This window comes from Tamandua tetradactyla, chromosome 16, assembly GCF_023851605.1.
Source record: "Tamandua tetradactyla isolate mTamTet1 chromosome 16, mTamTet1.pri, whole genome shotgun sequence".
NCBI lineage: Eukaryota > Metazoa > Chordata > Mammalia > Pilosa > Myrmecophagidae > Tamandua > Tamandua tetradactyla.
Genome location: NC_135342.1, coordinates 15,837,828 through 15,865,431, shown reverse-complemented (window position 1 = coordinate 15,865,431; position 27,604 = coordinate 15,837,828). Strand labels below are relative to the sequence as shown.

Sequence of the window (27,604 nt, the reverse complement as noted above, 5' to 3'; positions counted from 1 at the left end):
CTTCATCAGTCAAGCCTCAGCAAGCTGGAGCAAGGAGCAAAAGAGATAGGTGAGTCCAGGGCACAGCGGTGGGGGCAGGAGTTGGGGCTGCACAGGGTGGGGACAGAGGCTGGGACAGGGGAGGCAGCACGAGTTAGGGCTGGTGTCTAGTCAAGGGCAGTGGCTGGGATTAGGGTCAGTCTGAGGGCCGGGGGGATGGGGGTGGCCACAGGGGCTGGACTGGGGTTTGGCCAGGGCTGGAAAGGGGCCAGGACAGGGGCTGAGGCAGGGGAGGGACTGGCCTCTAATGAGAGGCTGGCTCACCATCCCCACCCTGCCTCCCAGAGCGGCTTCACGGAAGGACCACACAAGGCATCCAGGCCGACTTCACAGGGGGCTTGCAGATCTACAAGGTCATCGAGGCAGGCCTGAGAGACCTGGAGGCTTGAGTCCTGGGTAAGCTCAACGGCCCCTGCTCACCCTGTCCCAAGCCCTCTTGGTTGCCCTCCCTCTCTCCCTCCCGGGGAGCGAGACTGCTGGACTGACAAGACCATCCATCCCCTCTCACTCAGTGAACAACGTGGGCATTCAGTACCACAATAAAGGGCCGAGGAAACTTCTGTACACTAAGAACCTCGCGAGGGTGAGTGGGAGGCCCAGGTAGGAGCCGGCTCGGTGCTGCATCCCCAGACCCTATTCTGTGGGATGCAGCACAACACTCCGCCTTTGAATGAAGTACTCCTCCACCTTCCGCTGGGAAATTGGTTTGTTTATTTTTTTAATTATGAAACATAACATATATACCAACAAGCAATAAATTTCAATATACCTTTTTAAAAGTGGTTATAGCACAGATTTCAAAGTTTGGAATGGGTTACAGTTCCTCTGTTTTAGATTTTTCCTTCTAGCTGGTCCAGGACACAGGTGACTAAAAGAAAATACCAATATAGTGATTCAGCGGTCATACTCATTTGTTAAATCCCAACTTGGCAGTTATAACTCCTCCTTCTCTTTCAACCCTTCTCTCAATCTTTAGGAATATTTGTGTTATGCCCATTCTAACTTTTTTAATGATGAAAAAAATGTGCCAACAATATGAGATAAGGGTTGGAACTTAATGCACTTGGTGAATCTTGCCCCTGTAGGTATCAGGCTTATCTGGCTAGGGACCCTCTGAGCCTTTTAGGTCTCTGAAAAGAAAACTTACTGCACAACTTTCACAGGATCTCAGGTAGAGCCCTGGGTGTTCCTTAGGGTTAACAGGAATGATGGTGTTTGGGGTTTGGCAAACTATGGTAACAAGCAATATCTAGCTGAAGCTTGCATAAGAGTAGCCTCCGGAATAACTTCTCCACTCTTATCTGAACTCTCTTTGCCACTGATACCTTATTTTGCTACATTTATTTTCCCCCTTTTGGTCAAGAAGGCATTGTCGATCACACGGTGTCAGGGTCAGACTCATCCCTGGGAGTCACGTCCCATGTCACTAGGGACACCCACAGCCCTGGACGTCATGTGGAACACTGTTTTAAAAGCTACAAATCTGTGCTGCCTTCAGTGATGAAGGAGGCACCTTCGGTGGGGCTCTCGCTCTTCTGCAGTGCCCAACCCTTATAGTGTCCAGGCTGGGCCTGGTTCTGCCCTTTGTATTCCCTGCTGCTCACTCCAAGGAGTTACCACCTGGGAAAACCAGGGCCTGCCTTCCCAGGCTGTAGATTTGTACATTTCTACTTGGGACCCTTTTGAACCCACAGCTTCTCTTCTCTTAATCACCCCCCCCACACATGCTCACACCGCTGATGGGATGTGGCCACTCATACTTCAGTTTCAATCTCTTTTCTTAAATTCAATACTATTTCCTTTAGTTTTCAGTTTTATCTGAGTTGGATATACAGAGTCAAATAGTTCTACAGGGCTTGTTAAAGAAAATGATATGTCCCAATCCCATTTTTCCATTCCCTCGAGCACATCCTCGAATATCAGCACTACTGACAACTGGGCTGGATAACTCCCTGTCGGGGGCTGACCTGTGCATTGCAGGATGGTGGGCAGCGCCCCTGTCCTCTGCCCACTCGATGCCAACAGCACCCTCCTCTACAGTTGTGACAACCACAAATGTCTCCAGACATCGACAACTGTCCCCTGGGGGCAAAAGTCACCCCTGGCAGAGAACCACTGCCCTAGAGACTATCACCATCAACTTTGAAACAAATATAATTTCATGCTTTCAAATAATATGTTTAAAGGTACATCTTGATTTTTTTCAGTTTTAGCCATTATCTAGCGTCTATTTCTCCTTCACACACACCTCTGCTCTGACTACAAACCCACGCCCTCCAGGCTCACATCCCCCAGCGTATTTCATAGATTGGAGCTACAAAGTCACATTACCGGGAATATGAAAACATGGTCCACAGCTGAGCCATATCGTGGGCTGAGATTACTTTCCCTGTCTTCAGCACTGTTTTTTCTCCTTATAGTTAGTAGTTGTCTTGCCTTTTCATCTGCTTGGGTTTCTCTGTGCTTAGCACTACATCAACTCCAAAATGTAGGTCAAAAATATATGTGTATACATATGTATTTTTTAAAAAAACAACTACGTCAGATATCCTAACAAATTTCATCTTTTTGAAGAAACCTCTCCGAGATCCTCTGTCTTGCTCATTTCTTTACTGAACTCTAGTGCTGGGTATCCTGGGACCTCCTTTCAACTTTATCCTATAAGCCCCTGTTCTCTCAATCATATGTCATAGCATTTTCTGGTTTACTCCTCATTTTACTGCAGCATATCCTCCAGTAGCTTCCTGACAATGGATACATGGACAGCAAAATTTTCAGCTCTGTTTTTCTATCAGGTATGACATTGGGTAAATGACTCCATGTTTCTGAAACTCAGTTTCCTGTTCATAAAATGGGAATCAATAGTTTTTTCAGCCTTGTAGGATTGCTGTCAGAGTGGAATGGAATGATGCACATTAATGAAGTAATGCATCTAAATTGCCATTTTGAACTTTAAAAATGTCACCTCTTCATATCAGTAATAAACAAAACAGAAGATGATGGTGATTTTTAAAATCTTAACTATTATTTCAAAAGTACTATATATGTTCACTTTATAAAATTAAAAGAGAAGCCTCTTGTTTATTCCACGTCTGGTATCAGAGGAAGGAGCTGATTGTAGAGAAACCTTGCCACTAAGACCACAGAAGAGCTGGATACAATAACTGTTTGAAGACAACATAAAATTGCCAAGGTCATGAGGAATTGTAGCACCAAGATTAGACACAGGAGAGCATTCAAGAGATTTGGAGCTATGTTTACCTTTAGGTAAAGAGTTTAAGAATTTAAGCAGAGCTTTCAACATACTCTTGATGATTCTGGGCAACATCTAATGTAATTCAAATTCTTGAAACCCATTGCCCCTCCCCACCACCTGCCTTTTGGTTGAGACTCTCTAGAACCATAATCCAGAATTAGGGTAAAATGGAAATACACTAGAATTCTTCAGAACAGAGTCCATTTTGTGAATGAATTGAACTTTGTTTGGGTTAAACAACCCAAACCCTTGTTTGCCCACTTTAATCACTGGGTTAAAGTGATCTGTTCTTCAGGAACATAAATGCAAATGTCCTAAACAAATTCATTAGCTAATGGCACCCAGTGATACAGACCAAGAATTGTACGCCATGACACATCAGGAATATCCCAGCCATTCCACCGAAATAGCTAATATTGCATATTCTGACAATGCCAAGTGTGGGCAAAGATGTGGGATACCTGGAGCCCTCCAGCTCTGCCTGTGGGCATGTAAATTTGGACAATTTTGGAACATCATTTGAAGAGTTTCCTAAGATCAGAAATATGCTTATATTTCACTCCTAGTGAATTGTAAGTGCTCCAATGTTCCAAACGGTACATACTGGTTCTTAGATAACTTATTTGTGATTGCGCCAAGCTGGACACAACCTAATGTCGATCAATAGTTGGTAAGATAAATAAAGTCTGCTGTCATCATATTACCATAGAATATTCTAACACTGAAGGTGAATGAACTTCTCTACAAAACATGGGTGGATTTCACAAACACATTAAGCAAAAGAAGGCAGAGATGAGAGAGCACATGTTGTATAATTCCACATGCATGAGGTTCAAAACCAGACAAAACTATTCTAGAGGGGGCAGCGGTCAGGACAGTGGTGAACTCTAGGGAGGAGCCAAGGGTGATGAGCGCTATTTTATCTGAGATTGTCCCTATTTAGTTCTAATATGAGTGGAGGTTCACCATTTGTGTTCACTTTGTACCCTAAAGGTTTTTGCTCTTTGGTTTGTGTGTCATTCTTTTTCTCATTATGTGTGTTTTGGGAATTTATTTCAAATGTCAGGCATTTGAGAGCAGTTGTCAGGCATGAGCTCCAAACCTGCCATTTTGATAATGGTACTCTCTTAAAAATCCATGAGAACCACTCTCAAATCAGTGATTCTTCACAGCTTGCAATAGGGGCAACATCTTAAAATATTATCATATAATTTTCTTTAAATGCAATTTTATCGAGATATGCAATCATCTGATGTATACATTCACTAGCTCACAGTATCAGCACATTGTTGTACATACATCCCCATGATCAAATTTAGAACATTTTCATTACTCCAGAAAAGAAATAAAAAGAAAACCCAAATCCCCCCATATCATTTATCCCCATTTATTATTTACCTCTAGTGTTGTTGTGGTACATTTGTTAGTCTTGATGAACAAATATTAAGATATTACTGTTAACTATAGTTCATAGTTTGCAAAAGGTACATTTTCCCCAAATGCCCCTCTATTATTGACTCCATGTAACAGCAATGTACATTTGCTTTAGTTCATGAAAAACCTTGTTAATATTTGAACAGATAATCACTGACATTATCCACTACAAGAGTCACTTTTATTCCCTTGTTTTAACATTGAACTTTCCTTTTGATAATCTACAAGACTCTAAACTTCCATTTTCTCCCACACTCACACACCATTCAGCACTGTTAATTATTCTCATAGTAACGTGCTACTGTTACCTCTGTCCATTTCCAAAAGTTTAAGTTCGCCCTAGTTCAACATTCTATACATATTTAGGAACTGCCCCCCATTCTTTAGCCTCATTCTATATCTTAGTAGCCTAAATTCTATAGTTTAAGTCTACTAGTTTATATATTATAATTAATTCATTTCAGTGAGATTGTACAATACTTGTCCTTTTATGTTTGACTTATTTCACTTAACATAATATCCTCAGAGTTGATCTATGTTGTCATCTGCTTCAGGATTTTGTTCCTTCTTATTGCTGAATAATATTCCATCATACGTATATGCCACATTTTTTTTAATCCATTCATCTATTGATGGACACTTGGTTCATTTTCATCTTAAGGAAATTGCGATGGTTTGTGCATGTTATCCGTTCATAGACTATTTTCTCTGGAAAGCTTTACTTTCCAGAGACAAAATTGTGTGTTAAGGAACTATGAGTACAAGTCAAAATTCTCTCAGCTTTACATGACAAGAAGCTTTGGTGTCTGTAAAAGATTCTTCAGGAGTTCCTGAATTAAATCATCCAGGTAAAAGCAATAAATAAATAAATAAATGCTTCTGTGCTTCAAAAGACTTTTTCTAAGAAGTGTAGAGTCAGCCAATTCAGTGGGAGAGAATTTTTGGAAATCACAATTGGATAACTGTTTGATATCCTGTATCTGTAAAGGAATCATACAACTCAACACCTAAAGAACAAACAACACAATTATTAAATTGGCAGAGGACATGAATAGACATTTTCTAAAGAACAAATATAGATGGCTAAAATGTACACGAAGAGATGTTGATCTTCATTAGCTATTAAGGAAGGGCATATCAAAACTACAAAGAGATATCACTTTATACCTATAAGAATGGCCTATAGTAAATAGTAAATAGAAAAAAAAAATGGTTTTTCTAGTATGAAAAAGCAGAAAAATCCAGACGGTGAAATTTATGAAATAGGTGAAGATGTCCCCTCTTTCTCTAATACTAATCCCCAAAAGTTGTCCCCAATTTAAAATATGTCGCCTTTCATTCTCCCACTATACGTATAAGGAAGGGTGTAGATACATATACATTTTTATCCAAATGGCAGCACACTGTTCTGCACTTTGCCTCCTTCAAAGAGCACTATATCTTGAGGATCATTTCCTGAAGATAAAAGCAGCTGATCCCTTGTTTTTACTTGTTGTACCGCACCCGCTACACTGCATTCAACCACCCCCTACTGAGTGGTAATCAGGTGCCAATTACTTGTGACTACCACTAGGTGTTGCAATGAACATCTTTGGATGTATTCATTTTCCACATGCGTGTGCATCACAGAGACATTCCTAGAGGTGAGGTTTCTGGGTCAAAGTGTGCGTGAATTTTCAATTCTAGTACTGGTGCTACTTTTTAAAAATTGTGTTCCATATGAAAAAATATTGGGAAAATTTACATTTTTATGAAGAAATAAACACACGGTCAATAAGCACATGAGAAGATGTTCGACATCATTAATCACTGGGGGAATGCAAATCAAACCACTACACACCCCCCTAGAGGGATATTATTTAAAAAATAAGGCAATTAAGTGTTGATGAGGATGTGGAGAAATAGTGAGTCACTGCTGGAATGCTGCAGTCACTGTGGAAAACTTTGGGGATTTCTCAGAAATTACCATATATCCCAGCAAGTCCCCTCCTAGGTATGGAAAGCAGGGGCTCAAACAGCTACTTGTACACCCATGCTCAGGGCAGCAGCATTCCAAAGAGTCAAAAGGGGAAACAACCCTAATGTCCAATCAATAGATGAATGAACAAACAAAATGTGCTCTGTCTATGCAACAGAGTATTTTTCAGCCTTAAAGTGAAGATCTGATGCATGCCATAATGTGGATGAACATTGAATAATACGCTGAGGAAAATAAACCAGCCTCAAAAAGACAAAAAATTGTATGACTTTCCCGTATATTGTTGCTTTCTGTTGAAACAGAGCTCGAAGGATATTAAGGAATGATGAGGAAGAGAGAGAAAAAGGAAGAAAAGAAAGACAGACACAAATGGGTTCAGGGGGTCTGAAGTTTAACTCTACATCAGACATCAGACAACTTTATTCTCAACCAGATCCTAGTTATATACCACAGGATGTCAATAGATATGCAGGCATTTCCTGAGGGAGCAAAGTTCTTATCTTACAGTGTTCTTCATATTTAACATAATCATTTGGGGTAAATATTCTCTTCCTCCCAGACTGCTCTACATAACAATCTCCACAGTTTACTGCTGCCATCCTGAGGCCAGCTGCTTGCAACAAATTCTGTAGGTCTTGCTTTAAACCTTTGGCTCCTACACTAGTGTGCAAGACACAACTGTCCAACTGTATACAGCTGCTATTTAGATTTCTTTGTTTTCCTTTTTCCTTCGTTATCTGTGTTATGATTTGGTGTGGATTTGTTTATCAAATTTTATTTGTATGATTTCATGTTAACCCTCAAATTAATACTACCTTATGTGAATAAAACAAGAACAAAGGATAAGATGGTAGATTCAATAAATGCCTTTACAGTAAAACTTTGAATGTTAACAGATGAAACTCATCAATTTAAAGATACAGAGTGGCAGAATGGATAGAGAAATATGATCCATCATATACTGCTTACAAGAGACTCATCTTTGACTCCAAGATGCAAATAGATTGAAAGTGATAGGATGGAAAAAGGTGTTCCTTGCAAGCTGTGACCAAAAGAAAGCAGGAGTAGCTATACTAGTATCAGACAAAGCAGACTTTAAATATCAGCACATCGTAAAAGAAAATGAAGGACACTGTATATTAATAAACAGGACTAGTCACCAAAAAGAAATAGCAATCATAAATGTTTATGCTCCCAATCAAGAGGCTCCAAAGTACATGAGGCAAACATGACAAGACTGAAGAGAGAAATAGATGTTTCAACAATAATAGTGGGTGACTTCAATACAAGCCAATTTCACCTTTGACTACATGCAAAATGAGCTTTACTTTCCAGAGACAAAATTGTGTGTTAAGGAACTATGAGTACAAGTCAAAATTCTCTCAGCTTTACATGACAAGAAGCTTTGGTGTCTGCAAAAGATTCTTCAGGAGTTCCTGAATTAAATCATCCAGGTAAAAGCAACAAATAAATAAATAAATGCTTCTGTGCTTCAAAAGACTTTTTCAAAGAAGTGTAGAGTCAGCCAATTCAGTGGGAGAGAATTTTTGGAAATCACAATTGGATAACTGTTTGATATCCTGTATCCGTAAAGGAATCATACAACTCAACACCTAAAGAACAAACAACACAATTATTAAATTGGCAGAGGACATGAATAGACATTTTCTAAAGAACAAATATAGATGGCTAAAATGTACATGAAGAGATGTTGATCTTCATTAGCTATTAAGGAAGGGCATATCAAAACTACAAAGAGATATCACTTTACACCTATAAGAATGGCCGCGTTTAAACTAATACGAAACTACCCATGTTGGAGAGGATGTGAAGAAATTGGAGAACTTATTCACAGCCAGTGAGATGAATAATGGTATAGCCACTGTGGAAGACAGTTTGGCATTTCCTCAGAAAACTAAATATCAAGTTGTCCCATGACCTGTCAAGACCACTATTCGCTATGTGCCCAGAGGAGATGAAAGCAGTGACACAAGCAGAGATTACACAGTGGTGTTCATAAAACATTATTCACAATTGCCAAAAGAGGGAAACAATACAAGTGCCCATCCACAGACAAGTTGATGTGGTATGTGCATATGATGGAATATCATGCATCAGAAAGATGAAATGAGATCCTGAAGCACGTGGCAATGTGGGTGGAACTTGAGGACATAACACTGAGTGAAATAAGCCAGACATAAAAAGATAAATACTGTGTGGTTTTTCTAGTATGACCTTGGTTTAGGTACATTCAGAGGCTTATAATGTGGAATACAGGAGACCTAGAGAAACATAGAAGCTAGAGATGGGTGAACGGTTAGCTAATGAGGTTGAACTTAAATGTAAGGGAATGGGTAAAAAGTGAAGACAGTTCATTAATGGGTTTATAAATAAAATTGCATATTGAAGCTGAACATGATTGAAAGGGGTTGAATAAAACCATGTATTCCTCCAATTAACACTACGAATATAAATAAGTTCTAATATGAACTACTTCAAAGTCCTGCATTTTGTAGAGAGCCAATAATAGAAGTGAATGGGGAAAAACTACAATTGCATGCTGTTACAATTGCATGCTATGGTCTATATTTAACTGGAAGACATCAACAGTGGCACAGCAATACCAGGAATAAATAACTGAGGGGGTGGGGAAGAAGGATAAGAGTTAAGGGGAGGTTTGGATTTCCTATTTGATAAGGGTATATTTATCAGTTCTTTTTCTCTTTGAAGCAATGAAAATTGTCTAAAATTGAGTGGTGATGATTGTATAACTAAGTGAGGATAATGTGAGACATGGATTGTTGACTTTGGACATATTCCATGATGCCAAATGGTTGGAGGTGGCTGAGCCAGAAACAAAAGACAAACATTGCACACTCTTTTTCAGAAAAATCTTGTAAGAAAACTGGGGCCTAGATTCTAAGTTCTTATAGCAGTCACATTTAGTCTGGAGCTAAAATTGATAATCCTAGATTCTGAAACGCTGTACTACATATGTATAACCCGGTAGGTTCCTGGTATTTTGGCTACCTGTGTGAAACCTAAGAGTCAGAATTGGAGTTCTGCAGCTATGAGAGTCAGCATTGCTACACACAACAACTTAAAGAAGCTAAAAACGAGATAGAGCTTAATTAGAGATCAGAAAAAAATATGGACTCATTAAGATTTACCACTGGGGAAAACCCTGATTCTGTCTCAAACATTAGTGGCTCCCAAGTCAATAGGTCAAGCCCTTGCTCATGACGCTAACTCTTATGAAACTTATTTCTGTAGTGTTAAAACTAAGCCTACTTATAGACATGCCTGAGTCACTTCCAGAAAACCTCTTTTGTTCCTCAGATGTCGCCTCTCCCTAAGCCTAACACTGCAAGGCAAATCATTACCTTTCCACTTACATGGGGCATGACATCCAGAGATGAAAGTCTTCTTGACAACATGGGACATGATTCCAAGGGATCACCCTGGCCCTGGCACCATGGGATTGACAAAGGCTTCCTGACCAAAAGGAGGAAAAGAAATGTTAAGTTATCAGTGACTAAGAGAGTTCAAATAAAGTCAAGAGAATATTCTGGAGGCTACTCTTATGCAAGCTTCAGCTACATATTGCTAATAACCATCATTTGCCAAACCCCAACTGGTTAGTCAGGATTCTCTAGAGACACAGAACCAACAGAAGAGATCTGTAAATATGAGATTTATTAGGTGTCTCATGCAACCGTGGGAATGAAAAGTCCAAAATCTGTAGGGCAGGCTGTGAAGCCAGCAACTCCAGTGAGGGCTCTGAATGAAATCCACAGGAGAGGCTCACTGGCTGAAGAAGCAGAGAAAGTCTCTCTCTCCCTTCCTAAAAGCCACCAACCATAGGTTGAATTACAGCATTAATTTTTCTTAAATCCGTTAACAGTTTCCATTTTCTTGTTTTTTTTTTATAACAAATTTTGGAGAATTTCAAGGACTATAAGATTCTCCTAAATGTCCTGCCTTAAATTGTTCTTGAACTAACTGAGTCAGAGCCTCTAATTTTTCTTTAGATAGAGGCTACCACTCAACCTATATAGGCTCATTTGTTTTCCAAGTTAAAGGTATGGGTTGGCGTGTAATGTCAGCAGTGAACTCAATTATAAATTTGGATAGCCAAGGCCTTTGCAAGAACTTTGTCCTTGAATATTTAAATTTTGTGAGGGGCTTTGAAGTGAATTGTAACCCATATTTTTATCATGTTTTTTACTGTGGGAGCTAAGAACAGAATGTTAACATATGCTCCCCATTGCTCTAACAAGTCTCTACCACAGAGATTTATTGCTATATCCAGAACATAATGCTGAATGGTGCCTGTTGATCATCTGGCCCTTTACAAGATAGGATATTAATACTTTGTTGAACAGTGTTAACCATGTCAACTCCATGTAAAGGCTGGCTTAATGTTTGCAGAGGTCAGCTTAATGGCCAGTATTTTAAAGCAATGATAGTAATGTCTGCTCCTGTATCTACAAGTCCTTTAAAAGATTTATCTTCGATTTGTATAATACATTCGGGTCTTTCTCTAGTTAATAATTCTTGCCAATAGACTTCTTGTTTTATGGTACTGCTAAATTCTTTTATTCTTTTCTTTCCTGAATGTCCCATTTTATAATATGGTAAAATTAATAATTGAGCAATTTGGTCTCCTTCTCCAATTTGATATGAATCTTGGGCTGAAATTATAATTTGAATTTCATCTTTATAATTCTCATTAATGACTTCTGTATGAGCAAAGATACCTCTTTTGTTGCTCAGATGTGGCCTCTCTCTCTAAGCTAACATAGCAAAAGAACTCACTGCCTGTCCACACTACATTGAACATGTCTTTCAAGTGTGTAAATCTCCCTGGCAATGTGAAACAGAAATCTCTGGATGAGCCGGGACCTGGCATCTAGGCATTGAGAAAATCTTCTTGACCAAAAAGGGAAGAGACAAATGAAAAAAATTAAAGTGTCAGTGACTGAGAGATTTCAAATAAATTAGAGAGGTTCACCTGGAGGTTACTTTTATGTGATATATAGATATTCCTTCTTAGTTGATGGTATACTGAAGTGGCTAAAGGGAAGTACCTGAAAATGTAGAGCTGTGTTCCAGTATCCATGTTTCTTGAAGATGATTGTATAATGATATAACTTTTACAGTATGACTGTGTGATTATGAAAACCTTTTATCTGATGGTATTTTTATCTAGGGTGTGGACAGATAAGTAAAAAAATTCAGATAAATTTAAACAAATAATAAGGAGGAAAAGGTTAAAATAAATTGGGTAGATGGAAATACTAGTGGTCAATGATAAGGGGGGGCAAAGGGAATGGTACATATGAGTTTTTTCTTTTTATTTTTATTTCATTTTCTGGAGTGAGGCAAATGTTCAAAAAATGATCATGGTGATGAATACACAACTATGTGATGGCATTAATTGTACACCATGTATGGAATGTTTGCATGTTAAGAATGTTTTTATGTTACATTTTATCAATAAAAATACTGTTTAAAAAATAAGTCTTTACATTTCTGGTGTACTGCATTCCGAAAACTTTAACAAAGCACATCCCATTATGGAATGTATGTTTTTTTTCTTTTTATTTCTTTTCTGGAATGATGCAAAGGTTCTAAAAACAATCATGGTGATGAATACACAACAATGTGGTGATATTGTGAGTCATTGGTTGTATATTTGGATGGACTCTATGAAAATACACAAAACACAAAGTTGACAGAAGTGAGAGAGAAATAGATGATAATCACAGGTAAACATTTTAACACATTTCTCTCAATAACTGGGAACAAGCAGATGAAACAAGATAGAAAGAAAAGGCCGGAAACGTTAGTCGCAGGGAGCCCAGAGGTCTGGGTTCCTGGGCGCTCGCGTGGCGACACAGCACCCTCCCGCCGGACAGAATCAAACCCGGGCGGCGACCAACAGATGCCCGAGTTCAGCGACCTAAACCAAGGGCACCTGCGAGTGCCTTTGCCCAGCCCTGGGGAGCGCGCGGAGGTGAAACTCGCCGGGCTCATCCAGGTGGGCGGGGCTGGCGGGTTAGAATAAGGCGGGGCGCCTGGGGGCGGGGCCGCAGCTCCACCCGCGGTTCTCACCCGGCTCAGAGCTGCGGGCCCGCAAGGGGAGCAAATACAGGCTCCCGAGGCGCCTCCTGGTGGGGGAGCTGGGGACGACTGGCTCGGGCTGCGATGGAGTCCGTGTGGTCCACGCTGAGCGCACTGGGGGCCGTCACCGCCGCGTGGCTGATGCTGCGGGGGTTCTGGAGGCTGGGCCGCGCCGTCTATGTCTTCCTGCTTTCCCAGGTGCGCCGGGGCGCCCCGTTTGAAGGACGGGGCAAAAGGGGAAGGGACAAAAACCTGGTAAGTCCCTGAGTGGGCACAAGAGAGCGGGTGTCAGAGGCGCGGGCGGATGAGGGGTGAGGAAAATGGGAAAGGGGGTTCCCGGTGAGTCCATACCAGAGAGGGAAGGTAAGCCATGTCCGCGGGGGAAGGATCTGGAACCGGCTGAGGGTGCACTGGGGCCAAGTCCTCCCCAGCCTGGAGACGCAGCCGTGCAGGGCCTCGGCGGGAGACGCCGCCCCGACTCCCCGCGCCTTCTTTGCTCCTCTCCAGTGGTGACAGGAGCCACTTCCGGCATTGGCAGGGGTTCCGCGCGCGAGGTGAGCTGTGCATTGGAGCCAACAGGGTGGGGAAAGTGTGAGACGGTGTGTTAGGGGAGGAGTTCCTCAGATCTGCTTGTAGGTCGCCCCTGCTAAACTAAGATTGTGCCATCTGTCCAATCCCCTCCTTGAGGAAGCTTTGCCTCTGTCACCCCGCCCTCCGGGGTCAGGTGTGTACTGAGCCCCTCTCCAGCCCCTCTCCTTCCCCCATCATAGTTCCTGATTCGTTTATTCAAATGACGTGGGTGGGCGCGTGTGGAAATGCCCTTGCGGCTGCTGACAGCCTGATTTGTGACCATCTGTCACATGCTCTGGACTGTGAACATCAGGAGGGTGGGGCTGTGGCGGTGCCAGGCAGGCACAGATGCTGGGGAACTGTGTGCTGAAGGAAGGAATGCCCGGGGAGAGCGTGTACACACACACACATACACACACACAAACACACACAGCATCATCCTTTCAGATACCAGGAGCCATTGAGAAGTTTGGCCTCAACCTCCCTTGGAAGCCGATGGACACTAGGTCCCACAGAACAGTCACCCTCGGACATGCGGGTTGAGAGGACAGACATGAACCTGCCCCAATGCTGATCATTCCTCTGTTAACATCATCTGTTCCACAAATATTTGATTGCTCTTTCCATTGATTGTCAGTGGAAGGGCAGAAGAGGCAGAGGAATCCAAGCAATCATTTTAGGGGCTCAAAAAACTGCCATGCCTGGAATTGCTTAGAGGGGCATTGGCAGGAGACCCAGGCAGGGGTCCAGCCCTGCAGGGCCTTTGCACTGGGGTGAGGAGTGTGGCTTTAATCCAAGGCTCCTGGGGAGCCAAGGCAGGTCCTAAGCAGGAGAGAGGTAGGAGCAGGTTTGGGCTTTGGAAAGACCCTACCGGCTGCTGAGTGGGGAACGGATGGGAGGGGGCAAGACTGGGACCAGGCTCCAGGCAGAAAGGCTGGGTGGAGACCTGGGGAGGGAAGGGGCTGGAATAGATCTGTGACGGTCACCCTGTGTCCCCAGCATAACCTAGCAAAGACCAGGAGGTGCTCAGGAAACACTTTTTGAATGAATGTATCAATGAAGGAATGAGTGCTTGAATGAATGGGCCCTTATATCATGGAGAATAAAAGCTGAAGGCTTTCCAGAGGCATTTGCAGCCTGTTCTAAGGCCTCAGGTATCCCTCTGAGCTCAGAGAAATCCCACATTTCACCAGTGCCCATGACCTCCACGCTGCCCTCTGAGTGCCAGCAGGGCCTTTGGTGCTGGCCCTTCCCTCTGCCAGCTGTACTTTTTCTCCAGAACACGTGCTCCACCACGTGAACTAGGGCAGGTTCTGTGTCCTCTTTTGTTCACTTCCATATCCATGGCACTGTGCAGCACACAGTCAGTGTGCAGTAAATAACTTTTGAATGAGTGAACCCATGAATGCGTGACTGAATCCCTGTAGTTTGCCCGGAGAGGTAATCACATAAAATGTAATTTAAAGTCACATTAAATGTAAAAAGTACATTAAATTAAAAGTATATTTAGTTCCAAATAACGATGAAGATTGCCAGATCATGATGGAAACCACAAAATTAATGATGCCTTGTTTTTAAGAGACATCTAAAATAAATCAGTCACCTTTAAAAAAAATTAGGGAGATTATTCTAGAATAAAGGTGACTTCAGAGACACAACTAAATGCAAACTGTGCATCTTATTTGGACTCTGAGTCAAACAAGCCAGTTCCAGAAAGACAACATTGAGAAAAGTGGAGACATTCAATTAGTGATTGAGTGTTAGATAATGATAAAGAATTCCTTTGAATTCTGCAAGGTGTCAAATCCACGTGGTGGTCATGTAAACAATACATATGTTCGCTTTAGTCAGTGTGCTCCAGAAAAACAGAACAGGATATATATTTACACATATATGTACATATGAAGACATTATGATTGTAGGCATTGGCTCTTGTGACCATGAAGACGGCAACTCTGAGTTCTGTAGGTCAGGCTGCTAGTTCAGAACTTGAGGAAGGTGATGATGAATTCCCCAGCCAAACTATTGGCTTTAGTCCATGAACTGGCATATAAATACACCTCTGGCATTTCACCTTCAAGGCACAGTAAACAATCAGGTGCGCTACCTGAAGTTCTGCCCACTGGGAGGATTTTCCTTTATGACTATCATTCAGGGACATTGCAGAAAAGGGATTTAGGGCTGCAGGTGTCCACTTTTGATTGATTCCTGCATCAATGCAGAACTGTCTGAAAGCCTGGCCTCAGTTTTCTCTTCCTCAGTCAACTGATCATAGGAATGTCCCCCAAGAGACCACAGCTCAGCACTGGGAAAAAGAAGGTAATGTGGCAGGAGTTGGAGCCATGGCATTTGGGCTACTTCCTCATATAGCTTACTTATGCCTTCAGATCCTAACCCAATCTAAGTACATACCACTTCCACCTGATGATGGAATGCAATTGTGCACATTCAATTTTACGACTTGGTGAGTCATGAACACCCAGTTCATGATGGGCAACTCAGGTCTCATGGTAACTCAGTAACCCGTGGTTAAGTGTTCAGTCTTTTTTTTTTTTTTTTTTTTTTTTTTTTAAGAGAGAGGGAGGAAAGGAAGGAAAGACAGAGAAGGAAGGAAGGGAGGAAGAAAGGGAAACATTTTTAAACATTTTCTTGTTTTTATTATATTTTGTTTGTTTGTTTGTTTTTTACATGGGCTGGGGCCGGGAATCGAACCGGGGTCCTCCGGCACGGCAGGCAAGCACTCTTGCCCGCTGAGCCACCGCGGCCCGCCCAAGTGTTCAGTCTTTACTAAGACCTAGAGGCAGGAATCATAGAGAAACAGAAAAGCTGTTCCTCAAAAGGAGAGTAATTATCTGCCAAGGATGGCAGAGTTTTGCTCCAAAATCCTAAGTATCTTGTGCTGTGATTCTCCTCAAAGGTCCTCCTGCCAAAGACTCCAGGCAGTATCTCTATTTGCTGCTGACACCTCCAACACCTTTGGATCTGTTGGATTATTTGGATCAAGTGGTAGAGCAGCTTGCACAGCAGCTCATGACCCCATCCTCCATCTTCAAAGCCTGTAGCATAGCATCTTCAAAGCTCTCTCTTTCTACTGAGGTCATCAGTCATCTCTCTCTTCTTCAAAACTCTCTCTACCTCCTTCTTGTAAGGATGGCATGGTCTTATGGGATATTAACATTGGTACCACATTAAATAAACTACAGACCTTATTAGAATTCACTAGTTTTTCCACAAACATCTTTTTTCTGTTCCGAGTCCAACACTGTATTTAAATGTTCTCTCTCCTCAGTCTCCCTCTACCTGTGACAGTTCCTCCATCTTTCTTTGTCTTTTATGACCTCAACACTTTTGATGAATATTGATCAGTTATTTTGTAGAATGTTCCTTACTTTGCATTTGTCTGAATTTTTTGTAATTTGATTGATGTTATGCATTTTGGTCAAGAATACCAGAAACGGTGGTGAACCCTTCTCAACACATCCTGTTAGGGATACAACGTATTGATATGTCTTATCATTGACTGTGTTAACTTTGATCATTTTGTTAAGCTGGTTTGTGCAAGAGGGGTTGGAGGTGGATGGTTTCAGTGTGAAGATAGTATTTTACATTTTGTGCTGAAAAACTTTCCCCAGGAAGATACTTTGAAACTACATGACATTCCATTTCTCCTCAAACTTTTTTACATTAATTTTAGCATCCACCAGTAGATCTTGCCATGATGGCTATTACTGAGGTGTGTGATGACACAGTCTTCTAATTTTTTTGTTTTTATGGTGACCAAAAGAGCTGCAGGCTGTACCCTGACCTACCCACTTCCCCCAGCACCACCACTACCTTGAAACTAAGTTACTGTCTGGCTATACAGAAAAACAACTTGGTCTACAGAAAATAAAACAACAAACAAAATAATTTTAGATCCATGCAGTTGACACTGATCAAAAGCAATGGGTTTTCTTCCAGATGCACTTGAACAGCGAACTCCTAGACACCAGGGATTCAAAGACAGAAAGAGTTTATTGCTAAATATAAAGCAGGATATAAAATGGCCTAGAGGCCTAAAAATCTGTCTCCCTGAACTACAGTAACTCTGATAGTTTTATAGTATCAAAAGATAGGTTTTAGGATAATGAACCCAATAGCCAGAAATTATATAATTCGAGGTTGTGATGATCAGATTCAGATGTCAACTTGGCTAAGTGATGGTGCCCAGCTGTCTGGTCAGGCAAGCACTGGCCTGACTATTGCTGCAAGGATATTTCATGGCTGGTTGATAAGCCAGAAGGCTTATTAAGTCATCAGTCAGGTGATTGCATCTGTGACTGATTACCTCTACACTCAGCAAAGAGTATATCTCCCACAAACATTATAATTCAATCAGGTGGATTTGATTCAGTCAGGTGAAGACTTTAGAAGAGAGAGTTTTCACTGCTTCTTCATCCTGTGAGTCTCTCCTGTGGAGTTCATTGGGACCCTTCATTGGAGTTGCCAGCCTCACAACCTGCCCTGTGGATTTTGGACTCTAGCATCCCCATGGTTGTGTGATACATTTTTATAAATCTCATATTTACATATATCATGTGTTGGTTCTGTTTCTCTAAAGAACCCTGATGAATAAAGCTTGGTATAGGGAGTGGTTCTTGAGAAACAGAATCTTAAAAATTGGTTTTTGCAATTGGCTTACTACTCTGAGTAGACTCAAAGGCACTAATGACTCTAGATATAATAATCAAGATGGCACTGAGGGTCCATGGTGTGAATTGGCAATAGAGATATGCAATATATCACCATTTGATTCTTCTAATTGTATGTTTAGACAAGACAAGGCTATGGGTGAGAGTGTTTGTGACACCTTAACAGTGTTCTGTTGTGTTAATAGGTATAATGGTGCTGGTTGTTTATCTTAGGGCTAGCTGTCTCTGTTATGAGGGAAAGGGTTGAGTTGAAGGCTTCAAATTTGCGAGTTAAATGTCATATGAAAGATGTAAAAGTTTCTGTGTGTTCTGAATGAAAATCTTATTTAATGTGGTTGCAAACTTGAGGTCCCTGAAAATCAGACCCCAGAACCTTATTATGTAAGTGCAGACTTAAGACATAAATTAAATTCTCAACCTTCCACGGTGCCTGCTGTTAAAATGATGACTTTCATTGGAAAAGAATGAGATCTTAAAACTTTGAATTGGGACATATTGCCTGATAATGATGGCAGTGGGGACATAGAAACCCTGGATTCTGATGAGTTAAGAAGACTTTTAATGTCTGTCCTCAGGAAACACTTGCTTTCCCCCTCCAGCCTGCCCTGAGGACACAGCTACCCCAAGGAGACAGCTACCCAACATCCAGCCTGTTCTGAGGTAAGAGCTTCCCAACATCCACCTAAAGGATTAACCCTAAAGTGCCTGCTGAATGGGTAACTACCTCCCCTGGGGAAACAGCCCTCACTCCTCTAGTTGAAGTGACTAATCCTGTTTCACCAGATGAAACTACAGCAGAATATGCTGAGGCAATTGGCTTGAAAGGCACTTATGATTCTTTTCATGACTTGCACCCAATACCCCTCATTTCTTCAAGACCTATAACTAGACTAAAGTCCCAACAGGACCTGAAAGGTTAGATACAAAGTGTGACCCATAAGGTGGTAAACTATTCTCCAAAGAACTGCCTTTATAAGTTTCCAATTTATATAGGCAGAAATAAGGGGAATATGTTAGGGAATGGGTATTAAGAGTGTGGGATAATGGTGGGAGGAATATAAAGTTGGATCAAGCTGAATTTATTAACATAGGCCCACCTAGTAGAGATTCTGTATTCAATGTGGTATCTTGAGGGGTTAGAAAGGGTATTATCAGTATTTTGGGGTGATTGGCTGAAACAGTGATCAAAAGGTGGCTGACATTACCTGAGATTGAAATGCCAGAACTACCCTGGTATAATGAAGATGATGGGGATCCAGAGGCTTAGAAAACTTGGAATGATAGAGTGGATTTCTCTTGGAAGACCTATTCAAACACCCCCCCACAAGAATGTCCAGAGGACACACCTTTCACCAGGACCTTGAGGAATAAGTTTATGAGATTAGCTCCATCATCCCAGAAGGGCTCTATAGTCGCCCTTTTCTGTAAGTCAAATATTACTGAAGCAACTGCTGTCACTGAGATGAAATCCTTAAAATACAATGGGGATGATCAGATCCTGAGTTGGGAGCAGCCATATGGCAACAGTGAATCAGCATACACAAGGAGGGCACGGCCACCATAATTGACAGCAGACTTAGAGCAGCACTTTATAAGTCTTGACTTATAAAGACTTGTGGTGTTGGCTAGTAGGGTTCCTAGAAGTAAAATAGATGGGCAGTCTCCTAAATTCTTGTTTGAGCTATATAAGTGGAAGAGTCTAGGGCAAATGAACAGAAGTAGAACTGGAATTACAGAAACAAAGAGCCACTGTCCCTTAATCAATTCACAGATTTGAGACAGTTTACAGACCCAGAGCCCCTCGAATGGTATCCTTCGGGGAGGATCTTGTTACATGACCCAAAATTTTCACTGTTAACCTTTATCCCAGCCTTCCCCATGGAGATCTATAGCAGTTTACAGGGTGACTGTGCACTGGGGAAAAGGAAATTGTCAGTTATTTTGTGGATTACAAGACACTGGCTCAGAAGTGACACTAATTCCAGGAGACACGGAACATCACTTTGGTCCACCAGTCAGAGTAGGGGCTAATGGAGGTCAGGTGATCAATGGAGTTTTAGCTCTAGTCCATCTCACAGTGGGTCCATTGAGTCCCTGGAACCATTCTGCAGTTATTTCCCCAGTTCCAAGATGCGTAATTGGAACTGAGATACTCAGCAACTGCCAGAATCCCCATGTTAGTTCTCTGACTCATGGAATGAGGGCTCTTATGGTAGGAAAGGCCAAGTGGAAGCTAGAACTTCCTCCACCCAGCAAAATAGTAAATCAGAGACAATACCAGATTACCAGAGGTATTGCATAGATTGGTACTACTCTAAGGGCTTGAAAGATGCAGGGGTGGTGATACCCATGACATCCACATTCAACTCTCTTATTTGGCCTGTGCAGAAAACAGATGGGTCTTGGAGGATGACAGCGGATTATCATAAACTTAACCAGGTGGTGACTCCAATTGCAGCTGCTGTTCCACATATGGCATCATTGCTTCAGCAAGTCAACACATCTGGTGCCTGATATGCAGCTATTGATCTGAAGTTTTGGTTTTTTAATGCTGCCAGAAATGCAATATACCAGAAGTGGGTTGGTTTTTATAAGGGGAATTTCTTAAGTTATGAGTTTATAGTTCAAAGGTTATAAAAATGTCTAACCTAAGGTATCTAGAGAAAGACACCTTGACTCAAGAAAGGGTCAATGATGTTCAGGGTTTCTCTGTCAGCTGGGAAGACACATGGGGATGTCTGCTAACTTTCTTTCTGTGGCTCACCTTTCAAATGGCTTTCTTGGGGGCATATTCTTTTGCATTTCCAAATGTCTCTGTATCTGTTAGCTCTCTAGCTCTTTCCAAAATGGTTGCCACTTAAAAGACTTCAATAAACAATCCTACTTTGAATGGGTGGAGACATTGAATCAAAAGGTCCCATCTACAATTGGGTGGGTCACATCTCCATGGGATCAACTTCATAAAACAGATCACACCCAACAATATTAAATAAGGATTAAAAAACATGGGTTTTCTGGGGTATACAACTGTTTCAAACCAGCACATTCCACCCTCTGGACCCCAAAATGACATGTCCTTTCCGTAACATTACATTCATTCCGTTGCAATATCACAACGACTTAAACCTTTTCAGTAACAATGCAAATACAATACAAAGTCAAACCCAGTACAAAATCTCATTAAGGTCAGTTACAGACATGAACTGTCCTAAGGCAAAATTCTTCTCTGGCTGTTGACCTGTGAAAATTTAGAACACTTTATCTGCTTCCAATAGATAAAAGGGGGACAGTCACAGAATAAATGTTCTCATTTCCATAGGGAAAAATTTGAAGGAACAGGAGGGTCATTGGAACCAAACAGTTCCAAAAACCTGGAGGGCAAACTACATTAGATTTCAAAGTTTGAGAGTCATTTATCCTTGGGGCTTTAGAAAGCAGCAGTCCTACCCTTTCCAAGGGCCTACACACTGACCCTGCTCTCTCCAAACACTGGGATGAGGGTTGCAACTGAGGTGACTTTGGTGAGACCACCTTTTTCTCAACTCCACCCTCTACAAGAATTGGGGTAGCATGCTAGTTCTCTGCCATCTCTGGGGCACACGTTCAACCCCCTCAGAACAATAAAGTGGCAGCAAAGCTCTCCTCAATCACTAAGGAATGTGTTCCACCCTCTCCAAGCCCTAGGGCACCAAAACTCCTCCTGAAAATGGAGGCTGAAGTCTTGACCTCTGTCTTTAGTGCAAATCCACCTTTTCCAAGTATATGGGTGGGTCTATTCTCCTGGCCCAAGTTTCCTTGGTTTCAGACCTTAGCTTCCATGGTTCTGCCTTCAAAGTTATTCTTCCTTCAATATGACACTTTTCCAACCCTTTTAGTCCAGACAGGCAGTGGTTTATTTACACAGATCCCACAAAGCTTATTGGTTTTTCTATGCAGTAAACCAGGATCATACACATCAGACAATAGGAATTTCTACACATCCTTTCTGGATAACACTATCTCCAATCCTGACTTGTCTTGTAATGGCTGACTGCTTCCATGTTTCATTAATTCCTCAAATGGGGCACTATTCACTGGGATTTTACTTTCTAGAACCCCAGAATTTTCCAGGCCAACAATTTCTGTTTTCTTTGTACCCAAGAGTTTAGTTTTCAACTTATCTCTTTCCTGTTGCATTTCACTATAAGCTGCAAGAAGCAGTCAGGCTGAATTTTCCACATTTAGTTTGGAAATTTCCTCAGCTAAATATCCTGGGTTTTCACCATCAAATTCTGACTTTCATCCAACAGCAGTATTCAACGTGCCAATGTGATAGTTAGGTTCAGGTGTCAACATGACCAGATGAAGGTGCCTAGTTCTGTTGCTGTGGACATGAGCCAATGGCATGTGAAGCTCATCTGTCACTGATTACATCTGCCTGCTGCAGTGAATGATGTTTGATTTAATTGGCTGGATGCTTAAAGGAGAGAGCTCAACACAGTACAGTCCAAGTAGCTCAGCGTACCTCATCTGAGAACTTGCAGCTCAGCCCAGGCCTTTGGAGATGTAGAAAGGAATCATCCTGGGGAAAGCTGTTGGAACCCAGGAGCCTGGAGAGAAGGCCAGCAGAAATCACCCTTTGCCTTCCCACGTAAGAGAGAACTACAGATGACAGTTAGCTCTGAAGAACTGTAAGTTTTTAACTAAATAAATGCCCCTTTACCAAAAGCCAATCCATCTCTGGTGTGTTGCCCTCTGGCAGCTTTAGTAAACTAGAACAGCCACATTCTCTGCCACTTTAACACATGGGTCACCTTTCTTCCAGTTTGCAATAAACATGCATTGTTTCTTTCTAAAACTTCGTTAGAAGTATCTAGAGTCCATATTTCTACAATAGTCTCTTCAAAGCAATTTAGGCCTTTTCTGTCAAGTATATCACAATTCTTCCAGAATCTTCCCCTAATCCATTTACTAAGTCATTCCAACATGTTTGGTATTTGCAAACAGGAGCACCTCACTCAGGTACCAAAATCTGTTTTGATTTTTCAATACTGCCAGAAGTGCAATATACCAGAAATGGGTTGGCTTTTATAATGGGAATTTATTAAGTTACAAATTTGCAGTTCTAAGGTGATAAACATGTCCAAACTAAGGCATTCAGCAAAAGATACCTTGGCTTAAGAAAGGGCCAATGACATTTGGGTATTCTCTGCCAGTGAGAAGGCACATGGGGACACCTGCTAGCTTTCTCTCCTGGCTTCTCCTTCCGAATGGCTTCCCCAGGGGCATTTTCTTCTGCATCTTCAAAGGTCTCCATCTATATCAGCTCTCTAGCTCCTTCCAAGATGATTCTCTCTTAAAAGACTCCAAACACATCTCCATGGGAACCACTTAATCAAAAAATCCCACCCACAATTGAGTGGGTTACCTCTCCATTGAAACAATGTAATAAAACAGATCCCACTCTACAATATTAAATCATGATTAAAAAACATGGCTTTTCTGGGGTACACAACAGTTTCAATCTGGCACATCAGGCAAATACTTTTTTATCCAAAGATGTTAATAAGGACCACCAGAAACAGTGTGCATTCAGCTGACAAGGCCAGCAGTATACCTTAATTGTCTTACATCAGGGTGTTCTAGTTTGTTAGCTGCCAGAATGCAATATATCAGAAACAGAATGGCTTTTTTAAAAAGGGAATTTAATAAGTAGCTAATTCACCATTCTAAGGCTGAGAAAATGTCCCAGTTAAAGCAACACTATAAAAATGTCCAGATTAAGGCAGCAACAAGAGGTTTTCTTCACTCAAGAAAATCTGATGAAGTTTTCTCCATAAGAAGGAAAATGGTGAACATAGCAATGTCTGATGCCTTCCTCTCTAGGCTTCTTGTTTCATGAAGCTTCCCCAAGGACATTGTCCTTCTTCACCTCCAAAAGTCTCTGGCTGTGTGGGCTCTTGTCACTCTTGTGACTGCCTCATTGTTGTCAAGCTGTCTCCAAAATGTTTCCTCTTTTAAAGGATTCCAGTAAACTAATCAAGACCCATCTGTAATGAGTGCAGTCACATTTCCATCTAATCAAGGTTAATAACCACATGGAAATAATCTAATCAAAAGACCCCATCCTACATTATTGAGTATGGATTAAAAGAAATGTTTGCTCCCACAAGATTGGATCAGGATTAAAATATGGGTACATAAATCATATCTAGAAATATTTTATAAAACTTTTCTGGGGTACACAAATCCCTTCAAACCATCACATTATACCCTCTAGAACCCAAAAATGGCATGTTTTCCCCATATAAAAAATACGTTCATTCCATCACAGTATCAGAAAGCCTTAACTCATTTTAGTAACAATACAAGTTCAATACAAAGCCAGAAACTGTACAAAATCACATCAAAGTCAGTGAGAGACATGGTCTGTTGTAAGGAAAAATTCTCCTCTGGATCTGGACATGTAAACCTCAGAAAAAGGTATTTGCTACCAATATTCAAAGGAGGAACAGTCATAGGACACATATTCCTGTTACCATAAGGAGGAATTGGAAGAAATACAGGGGTCAGTAGACCCAAAAACTTGCAGGGAAAACTCCATTAGATTTCAAAGACTGAGAGTCATTTATCCTCAAGGCTTTAGAAAGTGGCAGTTACATCCCTTCCAAGGGCCTATGCAGTGGCCTACCTCTCTCTGAATGCAACTTTGGGGGACACTGGGGAGACCACCTGTACTAGTTAGGGTTCTCTAGAGAAACATAATTAACAGGAAATATTCATAAATATAAAATTTATAAAAGTGTCTCATGTAACCATGGGAACATAGACTCCACAATCTGTAGAGCAGGCTGTGAAGTTGACGATTCTGATGGAGGGTCTGGATGAACTCCACAGGAGAGGCTTGCTGGCTGAAGCAGGAAGAGAGCCTGTCTCTTCTGAATCCTCCTTAAAAGGCTTCCAGTTATTACATTAAGCATCACTTATTGCAGAAGACACTCCCCTTGGCTGATTACAAATGGAATTAGCTGTGGTTACAGCTGACATGATCATGATTTAATTCTATGAAATGTCCTCATAGCAATAGACAGACCAGCACTTGCTCAACCAGACAAATAGGTAACACCACATGGCCAAGAAGACACATGAACCTGACTGTCAACTTGGCAGCTATACCTATCACCATAAACCACACCTAATTTCTAAATAGAAAACAATAAAAGACACATGCTTTCCCTCACCTAACCATACTCAGCTGTCCTGCATATAACAGGAAACTCATTAAATCTCCCCAGAATAAGGTGCAAGTCCTTGGGTAATGTTCATTCTTAAACTTGATAGCTTACAACTTAAATAGTATTACATGAACAAAACAGTATTGCAGTCCTTGTTTCTGTAACTGATCATGTGGTCTTTAGTTCACATTTATCACTACTTTCTTCCACTATCCATTCCATGTTCCCTTTACCCTCAGCAAACATTTCAGCTGACCATGGTTGTTTGCCTTGTGGGTGACCTAAACTTTCATTCTTGAAGTTTCAGAGCCATTAGTAGTCCTGTCTGGTTTGGGTTGTTGCAGGTTTCCATTGATTTTAATCACAGGGCATGGTAGTACTAAAAGACACCCTAGGGGATCTCCTATATACCAGAAAAACTCTTCTTTAACCCCATTGTGTAGTTGCAGTACTACCTCCCCCCTGATAGACAGGGTCAATCACCCCAGACAATAATGTAATCCCTTTCTCAGCTTGTTGATGCAGGGGCATGAGTAGCCCAAAGTGACCAGGTGGCAGTCTTAGATTCCAGTTCAGTGAAATCATTGTTGTTTCTCCTGGTGGAAGCATTCCCCCATTGGACTAAAACCTATAGACCAGCAGAGCTCAAGGTGGCAGGGACAGGAAACAAAAAAATTTTTAGTGCATCATTAGAGTTAATAGTGAGTGGTGCCACTCCCATTTCAACCCCTTGGTTCCTGGACCCATGGATCCCGGCTATGGGAGAAACAGCATCACACAGTGAAGGCTGGTTCAGAGCATACACAGCTTCCTGGAGAACATTACCCCATCCCTTCAAGGTATTGCCACCTAGTTGGCACCGTAATTGAGTTTTCAAAAGACCATTCCACTGTTCTATCAATCCAGCTGCTTCTGGAAGATGGGGAACATGGTAGGACCAGAGATGTCCTACCATGAGCATGTGTCCATTTCCGCACTTCATTTACTGTGAAGTGTGATCCTTGATCAGAAGAAATGCTGTGGAATACCATGGTGGAATACCATGAAGATGGATAAGGCACTCTGTAAGCCCACAGATGGGAATTTTGGCAGAAGCATTGCATGTAGGGAAAGCAAACTCATATCCAGAGTATGTGTCTTTTCCAGTAAGAAAAAATTGCTGCCCTTTCCATGAATGAAGTTGTCCAATGCAATCAACCTGCCACCAGGTAGCTGGCTGGTTACCTCTGGGAATGGTGCCACATTAAGGGCTGACTATGGGTCTCTGGTGCTGGTAGATTGGGCACTAAGCACTGGCTATAGCCAAGTCAGCCTTGGTGAGTGGAAGTCCATGTTACTGAGTCCATATATAACCTCCATCCCTACCACCATGCCCACTTTGTTGATGAGCCCATGGGACAATGAAAGGTGTTGCAGGGGAAAGAGGCTGACTGATATCTACAGAATAGGTTATCTTATCCAAAAACTTCTTTCTCTAAAGTCACTATCTGGTGTGTATTCACATGGGACACAAATATTTTCATGTTTTTAACCCATTCAAAAAGGTCTATCCACGTATCTCTTCCCCAGACCTCTTTATCACCAACTTTCCAATTATGGTTTTTCTATATCCATGACCATACAACCAAGTTATTACCAACAGACCATGGTCAGTATATAAATGCTCCTCTGGCCAGTTCTACCTCCAAGAAAAATGAACAACCAGGTGCACTGCTCGAAGTTCTGCCCACAGGGAGGATTTCCCCTCACCAATGTCCTTCAAGGATATCCCAGAAAGGGGTTGTAGTGCTGTAGCTCTCCTCTTTTGGGTGGTACCTACAAAAGGTGCTTAACATTGTGTAAACCAGACCTGAGTTTTCTCTTCCTCAGTCAATTCACTGTAAGGAACTCCCCAAGAGGCCATAACTCTGGTCTGGGAAAGAGAAGGTAAAGTGACAGGAGTGGAGACCATGGGCATTTAGGCCACTTCCTCATATAACATGCTTGTGCTTTCAGGACCTGCTCTGGCCCTATCTCATATACCGTTTCCATTTTATGATAGAGTGCTGCTGCACACTCCCAAATTTATGGCTTGGTGGGTCAGACAACACCCAGCTCATGATAGGCAACTCAGGTCTCATGGTAACTTGGTGGCCCAAGGTTAAGCATTCAGTCTCTACTAAGGCCCAGTAGCAGGCCAAAAGCTGTTTCTCAAAATAAGAGTAGTTATCTGCAGCAGATAGTAAACTGTGCTCCAAAATCCTAAGTGTCTGTATTGTGATTCTCCTATAGGGGCCTGTCAAAGACTCCAAACAGT

General features: G+C 41.7%; 2 protein-coding genes across 2 annotated transcripts in view; one reads left to right on the top strand and one right to left on the bottom strand.

The window, feature by feature from the left end:
• Positions 1-26,185, top strand: part of LOC143658978 (very-long-chain 3-oxoacyl-CoA reductase-like) — a 71,825-nt gene extending 45,640 nt beyond the window's left edge. The window contains exon 6 of the transcript XR_013163386.1: positions 18,670-26,185. The gene's annotated coding sequence lies outside the window, so the exon portion shown is untranslated. The remainder of the gene's footprint in view (positions 1-18,669) is intronic.
• On the bottom strand, positions 12,502-13,676 carry LOC143658317 (uncharacterized). Its single transcript, XM_077130460.1, has 3 exons — positions 13,185-13,676; positions 12,688-13,096; positions 12,502-12,508 (listed from the first exon to the last, which is right to left on the bottom strand). The coding sequence occupies exons 1-3, from the start codon at positions 13,363-13,365 to the stop codon at positions 12,502-12,504; spliced, it is 597 nt and encodes a 198-aa protein (XP_076986575.1). The 5' UTR covers positions 13,366-13,676.
• Positions 26,186-27,604: the final 1,419 nt, after the last annotated feature.